The sequence below is a fragment of the Plutella xylostella genome, chromosome 25 (genome assembly GCF_932276165.1).
Source record: "Plutella xylostella chromosome 25, ilPluXylo3.1, whole genome shotgun sequence".
In the NCBI taxonomy this organism is placed as follows: Eukaryota; Metazoa; Arthropoda; class Insecta; order Lepidoptera; family Plutellidae; genus Plutella; species Plutella xylostella.
In genome coordinates, this window is record NC_064005.1 from 9,777,189 (window position 1) to 9,795,618 (window position 18,430).

General features: G+C 37.5%; 1 protein-coding gene across 1 annotated transcript; it reads left to right on the forward strand.

Annotated features, from left to right (window-relative positions):
- The first annotated feature begins 16,970 nt into the window (after window positions 1-16,970).
- LOC125490609 lies at window positions 16,971-17,693 on the forward strand. Its single transcript, XM_048630408.1, has one exon. The coding sequence runs from the start codon at window positions 16,971-16,973 to the stop codon at window positions 17,691-17,693; it is 723 nt and encodes a 240-aa protein (XP_048486365.1).
- Window positions 17,694-18,430: the final 737 nt, after the last annotated feature.

Consider the following 18,430-nt stretch of genomic DNA (forward strand, 5'->3'; position numbering starts at 1 on the left):
AGCCAATAAAAAGCTCTCGTCGAGTACGCGTCTTTACGACGCGCAATTCCGTACTCGAGTGGCGCAGGAAATATGAAATCGCATAGCTTTATTAAAAAATTCTAGTGCGCACAGAGCGGTGCGAGGCGAGTCAGTTTTACAGCTCGCTCGCTGGCAAATGACCCTACCTAGCGTTTAATTTATTACCTGTAGATAAAACGTGGCATAAAATATGAGTTTGTAAAAACTATTCTGACTCTGAATCATTTTTCCCGTGAGATATGCATGAGTTTAACTAGTATGTGATAATAAAGTATGCGGATAGGTAATATAACTAGATTGGACGCTTATACAGGATGTTGAAAAATGGTAGGTATACTAAGCCGAAAGGAGGTGGCTCAAGCGGTCATTCTAAACAATTTTTGTTTTACGAGTTTAGGAAATTTGCGAAAAAAAATATTCGTTCGCCATATTATTAAAAGTCACGTGACCAACAAAGTTTCTATGGATTTTTCTTTTTATTTTCATGAATTTTCACCCCTTTTGGCTTAGTATACCCTTTTTGCAACACCCTGTAGATTGGAAGGTAAATAGTATCTCTAAGTATGGCATAAGTACCAGGGCAGCAGAGGCCCGGGGCAGGTCTCGCGGCGCAGTGCGGATGCTCGCCGGCTCAGCCGTGAGCTGTGAAGCGCTTCCCGCGATCTTCTGTGACATTTTGTATTTCCCCAAATGTATTTATGGTATTTTAATATTATCAACCTAACTTGGTTCGTAGTTTTCTCAAGAAATGTACATGTAATGAAATTCTGCGACTGAAAATGAGATTCACAAGAAAGATTCCACTTCATATAATGTATAATTTCGTAACTCATTTATTTATATTTAGGTAGGTACTTGTACAGGCATCCATATTATAATAAGGGTTTAATTCACTTTATACATCCATTAATCTGTCACGGTAAAGTGAACCCTAAAATCTTTCGCACAGCGGCAAAGAAATTCCACTTCAAAACGCGCTCTATCATAGATGAAATCCAGGAATTGTGAAAATCATACGTATTCAAAGACTTCAAACGCACTCCGCCGCTCTCCGTCCCCGACAGACTTGATTTAAGAGAAAATTCCTTATAAAATATATAAAATAAGTACGTCAGCGGCAGGGAGCGTGGAGCGCCCTCCAGGCCGCGGCTGATAGCGTGCACGCGCGTGTGTGTGCGTACACGCGGCCGACACTCGGCACACGCGCCCGCATAAATTATATTTACGATTACGCCTGATCGGAGAATTTATTGAATTCGAGAAAAACGTCGAAGTACGAGTAGACAATAAACAAGGGGTGTTGTTGTACTGTTGTGAATGTGCGGCGATCCGTCACGCGGCGCGAGGGGGGGGGGGATCGGACGAGGGGTAGGGGGGAGGCTGATAGACATCTTGTCGTTTAAAACTTGAATGATGCGACTGCTGAACTTGGGAATTCACTATTCCGTGATTCCAAGTAGGAAATTTACCTTAGTAGCTGTAGCTACAAACAAACAGTTGTTACCTAAACACGAATGATGACAAACATTTTCTTTTTACATGAATTGCAAATAAATCTTTAAAAGCTTTATCACTACTTGTTGAGCCATAGATATCATGACATGATGAGTAATCAAGTGTCCTTTCGCTTTAACATAGATACTTACAGAAAAGTCGAAGGTTATCCAACAAAATCCTGTAAGTAGCTACACAGCTTAGCCGGGATTTGAAAAAAACCTTGCCTGTAAGAGCTAGGCGATTCCGGGAAGCATCCAGAAGGCTCTAGCGAACTACTACGTGGGGTATTTGTACTGAACGACGCTACTTGACTAACTTTCAGGCTAACTTCACGATTTTCAGGCAACAACACTTGTGAAAGTCGTTGGCGGCTGCTTACTTTCAGTGGCTGCGTTCGTTCATCTGCTGAATACTGCCTTTCAGCGGAGTACTGAGGTAGAAGCATAGAATACTACAACGCTAACTCGGCAACGGTTAATAAAATGTAAGGATAAATAAACTAAACCAAGTCAGTGTCAAATATTACTAAGCATACCTAATAAAAATATTGCTAAAGGTATCGTTTTCTGACTCTAGTCGTAGCACACAGGGTAAATAAAACAGTGCGTTTCTTAATAGCTGGATACAATTCATCCACGATTGACGTTCCCACTTGTGAAACCCACAGTAATCATACTCCAGCCATATTCTGATATGTCGTCTCGCCATAAACAACAATTAGTGCAACAGATGAGACGCACGACGGCTGCCTAGCTCGCACGCGGCGGGTGAGTGATGAGCGCGCGGTGTGAACTGACGGGCTCAGGATACAGCTCGCCTGTCGCCTCGTGTCCTTGTCTCCTTGTGAGGGAGATTGGTCGCTGGCCGGAGCTGCCTGGGACAACAGTGCCTTAACATTGCAGCCTTCATGAAGTTGTTGGCATACGTAAAGGAGTTATTAACTTACCTGCGTACATGCGTAGATTGTGTCAGTCAGCCAGAGAGCGTAATGTATTTACCTGAAAATAACAATTTTAAAACTTTAGATATGTCATACCATCGTAGGTATATTGTTTAGTATTGTACCTCATCAAAACACATAGAAAAACAGATATATTTCATGAATTAGTTAAATAAAGAACAATGCAATATTGTGAACAACATCAAAAGAGCAAAGTAACAAGAACGCTCGCGCGGGCAAGATATTACGAGTATTACGACCAACTACATAATCAAGCTAAACTTCACATTATAGTTCAGTATTTATTCTTTTTCATTCAGTATTTTTTCTTTCAATCACTCATCTAGAATATTAGAATTATGTCCATTGTCATATTATATATTACTAGCGCAAGGACAGGCCCAACCGCTCTAGAAAATGACACCCTCGCGTTGGCCCTATAATCTCATAAATCTGTCATAATTTGTATGCATTAGGGCCAGCGCTGTGGTATAATTTTATTTTGACAAAACCTTTTGAAATGATCTTTCAGTGTAAACGAACAAAAATCTAGAACACAATAACGCTTTGAAAAAGCTTTCTATCGATACTCTTGTTCTAGCTCTGTGTTCGCTTAATGCAAATCAACCTTTGTTTATGACGTTAATACGAACTGCGATCACCCCTGTCCCACTGTACCTAATAGCGACATCAATATTGTGACGAACATACACCCTGACACTAAGCAGCCAGCCACCCGCCACTTTGCCCAAACATATCATTATCTGCTTGTTATGTAGCCATTATGTAATAATGATGAGGTACTGCTAACTAAGTAGTTAGTTTATGGTTCCCCAGAACCATCAGTTAACTTGGACACACGTCTGTCTCGGTGAGTGATTTAGTGTCAAGTATGTTCTTGTGAACCTTAAACCGTTTATACATAAACAAGTTACCTACATACATACACTGCTCATACAAGAAGTATAACCACTTTTTGTAATAATTTCCACCGTAAGCCATTTAAATCATAGCAAAAGATTAATGTACACTCACGAGCAATGAAAAAGTTCCACCTGCCATAGACAATCCATATATCACTGAAACTATATAAGAGCATTATAAGTACCTATAGAAATTATATATTATTGCATTGAAACAACAAAAGTACCTAATTTGAAGAAACATAATCATCATAAATACTAGGTAGGTACATCGTTCCTACCATTATTGCTGATTTCAAAGACCACTGTGAGTGAAATATTTTAGCCAGATTTTAGGAGGCAGTTTCTGAATCTCGATCTAAACAGACTTTACGGTTATACAGCTCAAGTATAACTATGGCGAAACTAGAATTACTGCAGTTGAGCACTAAGTCTAATGCTAACAAAGTATCGCGCAGACTGTTTCCCCTTTGAGAACTTAAATCCTAGCGACTGAGAAACTTGGCTTCTTACTTCCGACCTGCCCTAGGAACCCTACAATTAATATCGATGTACCTAGATTATTACTAGTCTAAAAAATATGATTTAGCCTGAATAGATTTCTTTAGTTATAGACGTTACACATCATCTATCAAAGTTATTTCTTGCACAATTACTCTCTGTTTACGCCCAATTGGTCATTACGTGTTCGAGTGGTTCTGAACTAGCAAATAGGTAATTATTCAGTGTAAAGTTAAATGATATAACTCATCGCAATATGTATAAATGTCTTTGTCTGTTTTATGCAAACAAAGAAAAGTTTTCGGTTAGACTAAAAAAACATACCGACGGTAACTTCATCCTTTTTTTCGAAGTTGGTTAAGGAGAACCATGCTTTTATTGTAGCTCTGAGTTCACAGTCGCTGCCGCAAAGTCCTAAAGCAAAGCCTGTAGGTACAGTGGAGGACATAAACATGTCTACTTTGCCGTGTAAATTATGCTCGCGTCACGGGCCACCATTCCTCCAGCTTACATCCGGCTCAGACTAACTTACAGCGAGAATTTATGATTAGATATCTTAATTGTTATGGTAACATTAAAATACTAATGACACTGAAATGTAGGATAATTGAATAAAATATAAAGTACTGCCGCTGAACATAAACTATGCCAAGTGTTACAAATAACACAAAATTTTATCTCTAGTACTTTTGAAATTTATTAATATAACTTAAATAGTTAATTATTACTTCAATAAACAGTAGGCGTAGCTATAGTTATTAGTTAGTTATAATATAAATCAGAATATTTTATATACCACTTTAAAGATAAGTTATCCCATAGTGCTACACACTAATTTAGCCCAAAAAAGGATGCTAAGCTCGTGCGGCAAAGCCACTCCTATAAATAATAATAAATATAATGTAAATCATGTTATTATTATCTACGGCGCGGCGTAGCGTTGGCGTAGCCAAGTGCTACGAGCTCGTAGCAAATTGTGCAAGCGGGCAAGGCTAACCTCACATCATGAGCATTCTTACACAAAGTGAAAATCTGTTTATATGTATAATTTGACCCTATATAAAGATACTTAATATTATGAGAAATGAATTATTTATTGAAAATGCGAAAATGTGTACGTTTGTCTAAATGCAGTGCATAGTTTTTGTCGACTTTCTCGCGCCTTACAAATTTACGTTTACTACTTGAACGGTGAAAAAAGTTAAGAAACAGGAAAGTGGTCATCCAGAATACAGAATGCCCACAGTAAAAATAGGTGACATGAAGCTGAAATAAAATATCTTCGATGTAAGGAACTCGACCCCACTACGGCTGCTGTACCAACCACGCCACTATCCGGTAGCCTAATGAGCCACTTCGATTATAAAGGGAAAATTGGTTTACAGGTAAAAGATCTATTTCCAGTGAGAGTGGGTTCGGCAAGACGCCAGATCAAAGACGACATCCCGACAGTATTATTATTTCTTATGAGAAATCAGTCGTCAGAGAACGGATCCACTCATAATTAATTAATGGTCAAAATAATGTTAGTTTATAGTTGCGAAGGAATGTGAATTCAAGCAGTAGTATTGATGCGTAAATCCCATATAGGATATCGTCATAATATAATCCTAACTTAATATTATAAATGCGAAAGTAACTGTGTCTGTCTGTCTGTCTGTCTGTCTGTCTGTTACTCTTTCACGCCAAAACTACTGAACGGATTTGAATGAAATTTGGTATACATATGGTATAGACCCTGGGAAAGAACATAGGCTACTTTTTATCCCGGAATTCCCACGGGAAAACTTTTTAAGGCGAAGCGAAGCTCGCGGGCACAGCTAGTATATTATAAAGTGTACAGTGGACTGTTTGTGTGTGTACTTATATTTAATTTTGAGTTATTTTGAATAATCGATATTTCTCGTGACTGCGTTAGCTATAAATAGGCGGATAATCCTGTCACCAACTACACTCTCCATAGAACACACTGCATCTAGATATTGATCACAAGATTCACAATTTGATAATCCAATATTGTGTAGTAAGTAGAAAATAAATGTGAATCGATAATTTTCACGCACTACGCGCCGGAGTTCATTTTCATTCTATTTTCAAATTACATTGTATTCGTCCGGATACGGCGCCGCTGATTGGTCGAGAAGAGATCCGCGTTTTTCAAACGGACCAATGGCGAGAATTGCTTATGCCAAAGCAACGTTGGCAACTGTTTAATATTGTAGTTTAAAAAGTTATGTAATGTAATATACCCCCCCCTGTAGTCAGATTTCGGACTCTAACCTACCTATTTGAGACGTATTTTTCGCCCTAACTAAACTGAACCGAACTGGAGAGAAGTCTTGTAACGGTATACGTGTTTTGCATTATTCGTTTGGCCAATACGTGATCGTCTAGTCTAGCGGTTAGGACTCTACATTTCCGAAGTAACTCAAGTTCTTTTAGGAGGTTGAGAGAATCCCTACCCTAGCACTAATCCCTAGAACCCTAGTTCATAATCCCTAGTTTATCTATTTGTCAGGACAACAGAACAAAGCTCAAGCAATAGTTATTTCTTAAAACATACATGATTTAATTAAACAAAAGTAATTTAAATATATACAAAATTATCTATAAAAAAAAGGGTTTTTAATTTGAATAGAAGGTGCGCCCCGCCTCGCACACCCTATGAAGGACGACCAGATCCGTCCACCAGACCCATCTACCTTCTCTAGCCCACTGGCTCTATTCAAACTGTTTTTTTTTTGTCAGTCAGTCCCTAGGAAAGGATCTATTGATTGGGATCCAGATGATGTTAATAATATTTTATTCAGCTTCACAATTCGGCACGGATATCTCCTGAGCCTACTTAAGCATTTATTCGACACGGATATTTCCTGAGTCTACTTATGCATTTATTCGACACGGACACTTCCTGAGTCTACTTAATGTATCAATAATGTGTAATAGTTATTCGGCACGGATAGTTCCTGAGCCTACTTCTGTATCCACAATACGCAATAATTATTCGGCACGGATATTTCCTGAGCCTACTCTTGTATTTTCGACACGGATATTCCCTGAGTCTACTTATACATTTATTCGACACGGATATTTCCTGAGTCTACTTAATAATGTGTAATAGTTATTTGGCACGGATATCTTATGTATCCATAATGTGTAATAGTTATTCGGCACGGATATTTCCTGAGCCTACTCTTGTATTTTCGACACGGATATTCCCTGAGTCTACTTATACATTTATTCGACACGGATATTTCCTGAGTCTACTCATGTGTATCGTCACAGTACAATGTCTTCCAATAATGGACATAATTAGAATATAATTACTATCTCCCATTTCAGCTTGTGTCAAGAGCAATCACTCAAATGTATCTCTATATTGTAGATCTCAGAGTTATGTGACAATTAATATTTTATCGATGCTGGCTTGTGTCTACCATGGTACCTACAAGTTGTTCGAGGTGGTTTCCCTGCCTCTAATTAACTTCATCACAGTCAAGCTCAACATTACTTATTAATAACTAACTGTCATCATCTCCTCCTGTATATAGTATGTATATTGGTCAGTTTGTAAGAAGAATCCAATTCAGCAACTGCTTTCCTTTACCCAAGCTGATAAGAAGTCATTTCAATTTATTTATCGGTAGTAAGTAACTCATGTACTATGAAAATATTTTCCTATCTTATTCAAAACTTAGTAAATTTTATTTAGAATAGAATACAGTTGAAACTCTTATGGTCGCCAATCGCCTCAATGACCCTAATTATAAATTTTGTTTAATATTATCAACATCTTATCCAAACCCAAATCAATAATTATTTTTATTAGCAGAATTAAAGGAGAATAATAAGTATAATAAATTATTACTAATCACTTAATATGTAAAAGTTGTCATGGTCACAGTCAATAATATATAGCCAATGATACCCATTTAACCTTCAAAAGTAAAATTGCATGAATATTCACTATGGAAATATTTATTTTATCTTTTCCAAATATTTCAGTTAACTTAAAATAGTGTTAGTGCTCCTATGGCCGCCATCCAACACATTGACCCTACGGGTATAAGTATCTAATTGAAGGTATTTATTTTATTTAATCAGACAAGTAGATAACTTTAGTAAAAGTAAAGTTGGTGCTCAACTAGGTCGGAAACTGACTCATTGACCCTATTATTTATTAATTTTGTTTAATATTCTTAACATCTTTTCCAAAGCAAAATCAATCTTTATTTATATTAATAAAAGGGTATAATGCAGGTTTTTAAGTATTATAAATTATCATTAACTTGCTGAATTTATAAGAATTGTCTTAGTCACAGTCAGTCAGGTCTGTACAAGTTATGGCCAATATAACCATTGAATAAAAGGAATACTCACTAAATTACATGAATTCTATTCTGTTTTCTGATACATAACTAGTAATTGAGGTACTGAAGTAAATACCTATTGAATTCCAATAAAGCAAACTTTACATACTTAGGTAGGTAAGTACATACCAAACTCATATCTATCACATCAATGACTAAGAGGCCTAGATCCACCAACTATACATCAATAACATTCACCACACATGAGATACAATAGGATAGCATGTTTTTCAATTCAATAACCTACTCTCCCACAGTCTAACCCTACCTGCTTAGCATCTAACTGGTTTGAAGATGAAATGCATTTTATACAAACCCACATTTTACACAATGTACCTAGTATCAAATACCTAGTAAGTAAGTATAAATTTAGAATCTGGGTTTCTTAGTTCTGAACTAATGTTTTGAAAGTAGATTTGTTTTGCAAACAATACCACACTGGTGTCCCTTAAATGTATGTTAGTTTTGTTGCTGCCTAATTGTTAAAGTATGATTTTTCCTTTTATGATAAACAATACTTCAAATACCTGAATTTACCAAGTGTAGCTAAACCCATAATAAAACCATAGAGAATCATTAAACTAGTGAATCACACAAGTACACACAATAATTATTCAAGTAGAAACATAGTATTTTATGAAAATATGGTCCGGCCAATTTTCATCCCGGTGGAAAAATGTTTAAAATCATTTCAAATATTAAGAATACAAGTAATAAGTAATGTTTATAATAACCACTCTTAGAGAATCAAAGTAGGTTGAGCTAGCTGTAGATTTTAAATTACTTAAGTACTAAATAGAAATGCTGATTCAAATAAGAATATAATTTTGCTAAATAGATTCATAGCTTAATATGAATAACCTGAAGCATATTCTTCATTCTGGTTTCAAGACTGAATAGATAAGTACATGCTTACATGAGAACTAGATGGAGTTGGTAGAAATAAGTTTATATTGTGTATCTCAGGAGATAAATAAATAAGTACCGACTACCTAGGAATATGAATCTTCTTGTAACCTAAACAATTTCAGAATGATCTAATATGTTACCTAATAGATTTACTTAAATTGCAAGCACTTATCACTGAATAGGATTCCACATAATTATGTTATATATCTGATGAATCATCCATTATTATTACTTAGGTACTTATTCAGATTGTTGTGCAAACCTAGTAAGTTTGTAAACCAAATATGTTGGAACATAGGTTATGATCCACCACAATGAAACATAGGTACACCTAATGGTCTGTATTATGCTAATTACTGTTCTTTACTGGGTATGCAAAGACTGCTGGGTGAAACAATTTCAGGTAGATAGATTGCTGTGAGTAAAAGTAACATACTTAAATACTTGATTCATTAGCCATTATCTCAATAGAACATACTATTCAATATCTGTACTATATTGATATAAGTAACTAAGTTTATTCCTTCCAGGTAAACAAACATAGCTTGATGAAACAAGTGGGGTAATTTTCCCATAGTCGAATGTACTTATGCTTGTAAATTGATTGTTTAATGTGATAGAATCTTTAAGGCTGATTGATGAAGTAAAAGGTGGTTTCCTTGGGTCTCTCCTAATAAACCTAGGTACCCTAGCAGCCTTCAATTTCAAAATGGCCAAGAAGCTTAACAATAAATAATAATGGGGAACAATTGGATTTTTAGGTTATGAAAAATATTCTAATTTTGAAACCAGAACAAAGTAGATCGATATTCTAATATAAAGAATGGGGTGAAGTATAGATATGCTGCGATACCTCTAAATAGTGGTTATGACAAAATATTATCGACACTTAGCTGAGGATCCTGAGGCGCCGCCGCCGGCCGGTCGAAGCTGCAAAACCACCCCGCCATAAAATACACTTCCACTATCACTCCCATATGCAAACGCTCCCTCCTATCACCCGAAACTCCACGAGAAGACCAAGGGCGAGTTTTCTTCCCGAAAACTATTTATAGCCTTTCCTGACCATCGACTCTCTTTTTTCTCTTTTTTTTTCGGTTCCTCCATCGAACTTTATCGATTCCACCCCATCCCTCAGATCCTAGACTACAGGTGGCGCCACTGAGCTAGACAATAACACAACTATTAAATATTTTTAAGGTAATAAACCGATGAACTATTGTTCTATAATTATTGATAATTAATATTATTATTATTTAACTAGTATTTACTAATTTTAAGTCCTGATTCGATTAATTAGAACTAAAAGATACTCAGTTGAGCGTCAAGGAGGCGTAGTACGTAAAGTGTCGCGTAAATTAGTGTTGTGCAAATCTGATCCTCATAATAATAACTTATCACTATGGCGTCATTCATTTCAATAATCAAACAATAATTAACAGAGCCGTATAAACGGTTGAAACATAATATAACCGAATCTAGTATGATATCTCTTTAAACTCTAAGCGTCAACAATAAGACTTGTACTTATTCTAGGTATCTGTCGATTCGAACGACACAACACCCCCCGAACATTACCATATAAGGAAATGCGTCATCGAGTCTAACCCAATAGATGGCACTAGTGTGGCATTTCTACATCGCGGTATGGTTGTGTTTTCCAACCAGCGTATAGTCTTATTTTGCTTATAATAAAAATTTCGCCAATCTATACATAAATATTGTAATAATGTATAAGTCTGCTACGGACGGACTATGTTCCGTTACAACAACCAAATAATTTTAATTACTTACATAACTTATATTAATAATTATTATTATTAAGACTGGTATAACCCAATATGATAAGTTGTTTTAAAATTTATACTACATATAAATTAAGTAGATATAACGTTATTGGCTCAGAGCCTTGTGATATTATTATTAATTTCACACCTTTTTCCGTTAATAAAATATAGACCATATAAAAAAAACAATTTTTTTATTAAAGGAAAAACTAATATAAAAAACAGTACATCCTTAAGAGCCCTTTTGGAAATTACACAATTTTATAATAATCTCTGCTGAAGTCCGCGTCTGCATGCGGGCGCTATCTGCCGCGGTCTCGCTCAACTTCTGCTCTAGAGGTACTATTGCTATATACTCATCTCTATTGTTTTCTTTACTAGCCATTCGAATATAGATTTAGCATAATGATATAACACTCAAGTATACATATATATATATATATACAGTTTATGTTGTAATATGTATTACTTATATTAACTAATAACCTCTACCACATATTGGAATACACCTTCACATAGTCTAGTAATGAGCTCAACTTACAGAAACCAGCTCAAGCTTATTTCTGCTGAAGAATGATATTTAAAATGTGTGTAGAGTGTTACAGAACAAAATGCAGAGTCGGTGTCTGCAATCAGCGCCTCGCCGCCCCCCCCTTGCCCCCCGCATCCCCCGCGCCCCTGCCCTCCCCGCCGCCGCACACTAGACCCTGATGCTACTAAGCTCAAATAAAAGTAGAGTATCTACTATGTTGTGTGAATGTCGATTGTATTGTTTAAGATACCTACAATGATTATTTTTTAGTATTATCCGATACGGCAGTCCTGTCGCCTGAAAATGTTGGTTTCTACACCATACAGGATGGTATTTTATCAATGAAAGTGAAAACGTGACGAAAAATTGTTGTTCCGGACACAGGTACTTACGCTGTAAATATTATATTGATGTCGTATGCATTTTGCATACGACACGTGAGTCAGTAGTAGACTGAACTATAGCGTGGCTGCAACATACAAGCCCCGTCCCCAATATATCAGCTCCGTCACCACAGGATCGAAAATAATCCATTTCCTGATGTAAAAGTTTCCCCGAACATTATTGTATAGATACTCGTATTTTCCCCAAAACTCGCTCGACTTGATTTCTGTTCCTCAAAAATGGAATTGGTCGTGTGTGTATATTAAAAATATACAATTTCGTAGTGTAAGTTTTCCTATAAATACACAGAAAATTACCATGCCCCAAATAATCCGTTTCCTAGAAGTTCCTTTCACATGTATTACCTACTCTACGCAGCTTGGTACGTTTTCAGAGCACCTGTTCTTAAAACATCTATTTCCATTGCCAAAGCTCGCGGTAGAAGCTAGTTGTAGATAAATTATTTATAAAATTGCAACAACAAAAAGTAATATTTAGAGTGCAAAGAGCTATTATTTTTATACCTACTGCTCAGCAATCCCAATGGAAAATAAACTTTTACATTGAATTTTTGTATTAAAATTCAGTATTCCAGTTCAAACAAATACATACCTATAATATTTCAGTTGCAAATTTATCGTGAAAAATATCGACACGGAAAAAAATGATTTATTATTACTGCATACTAATTTGAAAACTAAATATTCTGCGTACGTAAATATTGTTGACTGATTTAATTGGAGCATTTTTTTTAGAATTTCATTAACATGAGAATGTTTAATATCTTCATGTTGAGTTACCTCATACGTGGAAATGTAGGGTGGGATGAGCTCCGGCAAGCCTAACTGAAGACTAGGGTCTGCAATACCGTTAATATTTTCAATACCGGTATTGAAAAAGCGTGGATTGTGTCCGGGATCCCGGTATTACGCAATACCGTTATTGCGGTATTGCATGCCCTACTAAAGACCTAAGGCAGGTAGCTGGTGATGGCAATATAGTTAAGCTCTAACTTCCTTCGTGCAACTCTGGGTCGAGAGGTCCCAATACTCTCAACTCGGTGAACAAAAATCGCACCGATTGTTTTTTTTTATAATTTTGTTATGGAAACAATAATTAGTACTAAGAAAGGTACTAGGGTAAGTTCTGAAGAACTAGAAGTTTCTGTGAAAACTGGGGTTAACATTCTATTGTTTGGACGACGGACAATATTCCACCCTGTATGATATAGATTGGCAAGTTGCTTGGCGACCCTCCTTGCGGGGTGAAAGACGCGGAGGGGACGAGGTACCCAAGACGACAGCGGGTAGCGGAAGGGGGAGGGGTGAAGGGCAACGCGTGCACTGCATGTCATTGTTACGGCAGTATCGGCCGCGCAGCCGAGGCGGCCACATGTCTTATATAGTCTGTCATAATTTGAGTGCGACCCACATGAGATCACTGATCCTGAGACCATTAGTCTTAGGATGAGTGTTGAGGCCTTTTTAACATTATCATTATATTATTATTAGGTATCTACGTGTATAATTCGTCAACAAAATTACGTTAAAAACAACAAATCGTATAATGTCTCAATATAGGGGCTTCTTGTAGAACAGCGTACCGGATCAGTCATGCTACGCGGCTAAAGGTTGGTACTGCGCAGTCAGATACGAAAAAGTAAACAACAAAGACGAAGAGTCCATATGACAGTGCGTCAGTTGTCAGTTCTTGTAACTAGGAAAGCAACCAAAATTTATGTGATTTAATGAAAGTAATTAATGAGCAAAACACAGAGAAAAATTACAAAATTGATGAAATTTTGAAAGAAAATGGTCATATCGTGCTTTGCCTACCCCCATACCACCTGGAATTAAATCCTATTGAACTTGTGGGGCGGAACGTGAAAGGCGAGCTCGCAAGAACGTCGATTGACTCTAACTTAGATAAAGAGATAAAAGACTTAGAGTTGCTTTTCTCTAATTATTCGCCTGAAAAGTGGAGAAATTGTGACGACCATGTCATAAAAAATTAAGACGAATATTATAAATCTGATAGAGTATTTGACGATGTATTGGACAGGTATATTATTGTTTATTTATAATTTAATGTAAATTAAACATAAAATATTATAGGTGTACACTGAACTAATATGACTAGTACATTATACTTCAAAGTAGGTATTATGTTTTTTGGTTTTTGTCTTAGATTTATAATTGAAGTTAATGAAAACGATGATGAAGATGAGGATGTGGCGACATCTATAATGAATACGCGCAAGCATAGAAGTCAAGATATATAGATCCTGCAAAGAGATATCAAGGACGACCAACAGATGGCATAGAAGAGTGAAAGCAAAAATACCAAATCCTACATCGCGGTATCTAAAGAATTACAGCTACTTAGTATATATACAGAATCCCGACATGTAACCGTCGGGCAGTTGCCCACCAAGCTAAACCGCCCAGCTTGGTCGGAGGATCCTCCCTTTTCAATGGAGGAGTGGCAACACCTTCACTCCTCCATAAGGATGACGACGACGATGAACAAGTTCAAACAGAGAGTGAACATGAAAGTGACATGGAAATTGATTTATAAAATAAAACACTTTTACATAAATTCATATCCAGGCGTGGCGCTTTGCACCTGACACTACTGAGGAAGCACTGAAAGATTACTTGAGGAAAATTCACCCATCAGATCAATACTACGTATCAAAACGTGAAATCAAAACGGACCGACATGCGTCGTTTATCATTGGTATACCAGAGTCAATATATCCTAGGTTCAACTCTCCCTCAGCGTGGCCCACCGGAGTAATGTTTGCAGAGTGGTTTCTCCGACGCCCCCGCGCCGATCTCCAGCCGCGGGGGGGGGACACTAAGAGAGTATCAGGTGAGAAACAGACATAATAACTATGACCAAAATGAGATCACGATATACTACCAAAACGTGCGCGGTCTCAGAACGAAATTGGACGTCTTTCAGCAAGGCATTGCAGCTTCGGAAAGTGATCTCTTTGCCATAACGGAAACAGGGTGTAACGAGACTATAAACGATGCTGAAATGTTTACCAAGGGTTTTTCAGTGTACAGATGTGATAGGACAGACGGGCGCAAGCAGGGGGGGGTAATGGTTGCAGCATGTCCTAGTTATGAACTTAAACAAGTGCCAATAAGTGTAGACATAAATAATTCATTATTCGAAATTGTATGTGCCTCTGTATACCTGAAACATAGGCATTTGTTTGTTTGTTGTGTATTATATATCCCGCCAGGTGCGCCAGATATTGAATATTTAAAATTGTTTAGAATTATTGAAGAACTATGTATAAAGTATAAAAAGATTTTAGTTATTGGCGATTTCAACTTGCACTCAGCTTCAGTAGATGTTCAGAATTATTTTGAATTTTTCGTAGCATATGGAGAGTTCAGCCAAATAAACAATGTACCAAACTGTAATAATAGACAACTAGATCTCGTATTGACAAATTTTTCGCTTTGCGATGGGAAACCATCAAATACCGTGGTGTCGGCCTCTAATATGCCATTGGTGCCAATTGACAAATATCACCCCCCCTTAATAGTAACTATTCCAAAGGGTAGGCACAGTCTAAGAAATTTAGCGGCGGTTTCTCATACAGCTTCAATGGCCAAGCGGTCGGCCGATCATAAATTACAAGCACTTGAAATACCACGATGGAACTTCCGGAAATGTAATTTCCAACAACTTTACGCCGATTTAGCGGAATTTGATTGGAGTACTCTATACACCATAACACGGGTGGAGGAAGCCCTGGAGTATTTTTACAGTGAGGTAAATAACATAATAGACCGTAATACTCCCAGGAAAAGCAAAGATGCAAAGGGAAATCAGATGTATCCAGAGTGGTTTAATGCAGATATTATACATGACTTAAAAGAGAAAGCTAAGCTACATAAGAAGTACAAGAAAAGCAAATCAGAAGATGATTATACCATTTTTTCCAATTACCGTAGATCGCTGAAATGTAAAATATCTGCTGCTTATGATCAATATCATAGACGCATTGAAACTAACCTTAGTAGAGACCCAAAAACCTTCTGGAAAGTGATGAAATCTAAAAAGACCCATATTAACAAAATGCGGCTACAAAAGGAAGGTGTAGAGGTACCAGAAGACGAGGTCGCGCAAGCATTTGCCGACTACTTTCAGTCAGTGTACGACCCAGCGAGGCCTGATCTAAACGTAGAGCGCGCTAGTTCCTCTTACAGCGCAGCGGACGGCGGCGGCGGCGCCCGCGTACACATACCAAATCTTGATAAACACCAGATATTACAGGCGCTTAATCGTCTACCCGCCAAACACTCGATGGGTCCGGACGGTATCCCACCATTTCTCGTAAAGGATTGTAGTAAGGCATTTGTCTCTCCCTTACACTACTTATTTAACAGGTGCTTGGAGACAGGGCACTACCCTGACAGTTGGAAAATATCCAAAGTGTCTCCAATTCCAAAAGGCAAAATAAGCGATGAAGTGCATAAATATAGACCAGTAGCAGTACTCTCTACATTCCCTAAAGTCTTTGAATCCGCTCTACAAGCGTGTATTTTGAAAAAGGTAACACCCCAACTAGTGGATGCGCAGCACGGATTCAGGCCGGGACGCAGTACCAATTCTAATCTACTGGATTTTATGTCAGTGGTGGCCCCAGCGGTGGACTCTGGAGTGCAGGTCGACGTCGCTTACTTCGATTACCGGAAAGCGTTTGATTTAGTCGATAATGACGTCCTACTGTCGAAATTGGCAGCAGTCGGCTGTACTCCGCTTGTACTGAGATTCTTCTCTAGCTATCTGAAGGACCGACGTCAAGTAGTCGATGTAAACGGACGTCTATCAGCACCGTACTATACGCACTCGGGAGTGAGCCAGGGTAGCAACCTAGGGCCCCTAGAATTCCTAATACTGATCAATGATCTTCCGAAATCAGTAGTTAACGCCGAATGCTTACTGTTCGCAGACGATCTGAAATTGTTACGGATCATAACCAATTTCGAAGATTGCAAACTCCTTCAAACTGAAATAAACAACGTTATTGATTGGAGTGGATTAAATAAGTTGCAGTTTAACGTCGACAAATGTGAGGTTATGAGCTATGGCCGAGGCAAAAATCTACTACTCCACGAGTACAGAGCGGGGGTTGTGCCACTGGCGCGAGTTTCTGCCGTGAGAGACCTCGGGGTGCAGTTCAGAAGTGACTTGAACTTCCGAGAGCATATTACTAGTATCTGCAAGCAAGCATTCCAAAGACTGGGTTTCATCCTTAGACGATGTCAGAGCTTCTCTAATACGGTGGCCGTCAGAACATTATACAATGCCCTGGTAAGAAGCAAACTGGAATGCAATGCAATTGTTTGGAGTCCTCACCAGGACAAGTATATTACGATGTTGGAACGCATGCAGAACAAGTTCACAAGGTTCTTGTATCTAAAAATGTACGGTGTTTACCCCTTCTACCCACTCATGTATCCAACGTTGTTTGTGCTGGGAATGGTGGGGTACAACAAACTCGAAGTCAGAAGAAACTTAGCCCTGGTGATGTTCCTTACCAAAGTAGTGCGGGGACTGGAATGCAACCCTAATGTGCTAAAATTGTTAAAATTTGTCGTACCAAGCAGTTCACTCCGCCGCCGCAAGAACAGAATGTTCGAGGTGCCGCTGGGAAAGACGGCTCTGGTCAATGAAGCACCCCTCACTAGAGGCATTCGCCTATTAAACATACTGGCAGATGAGATCGACATCCTGGTATGCAAGATGAGCGAGCTAGAGAAAGCAGTCATTTATCTCATGTGCTACGGAAATACAAAATAATATTGTTATTTATTTGTTTTTTAAATATTTTTTTGTGTAAATATTATAAATGTATATAAAATCTATAAGATAGAAAATTATTTAATAGTAAAATCAAGTAGGTATAAAATTATTTGATTGTAAAATTTGTTATTGTTGTAAATTTGTAATTATTGTTATTTTATGTGCGTAAAGTTTCTATATTTAAAAAATGTCGCATTGGTATCTACTGTAATGGCATTTATTTTGTAAATGTAAAATAAATAAATAATAAATAAATTCAAATTGGTAGATATTCTGAAGGTAAACATCCAAATTTTAATGCTGTCAAACTATAAATTTTAAGCTAAATATGACATTTACGGGAACACTCATAGAATAAAATTTTACTTACGTCAGAAATAGTTACAAGCTATCGCGAGATTAATCCGGGCACACTTTTCTACGTGTGTAGCATGTCGTGCTACCTCGCCCCCGCCACTTCTTTCACCCCGCAAGGAGGGTCGCCAAGTAACTTGCCACATTATAGTAGTGTGTGCTCGTAAACAGCTAATGAACTCTTCAAACAATAAAACTCCAAAGTACGTGTTTCCAAGTGTGAAAGGGTGTGTAGTTCTATACTGAATAGATAGTTATTGGTATGTATGTACTAAGTATTATCTTTAGGATACTTACAATACCTACATATCGCACATGACAATCCGAACCGTCATATCTTGAAAAACGTAGTTTCGAGATATCGCGTTTTGAAAGTTTGG

What these genes read in the sequence shown, in the direction of transcription:
- LOC125490609 (XM_048630408.1), top strand. Translation starts at nt 16,971, where the DNA reads ATGAGCTATGGCCGAGGCAAAAATCTACTACTCCACGAGTACAGAGCG.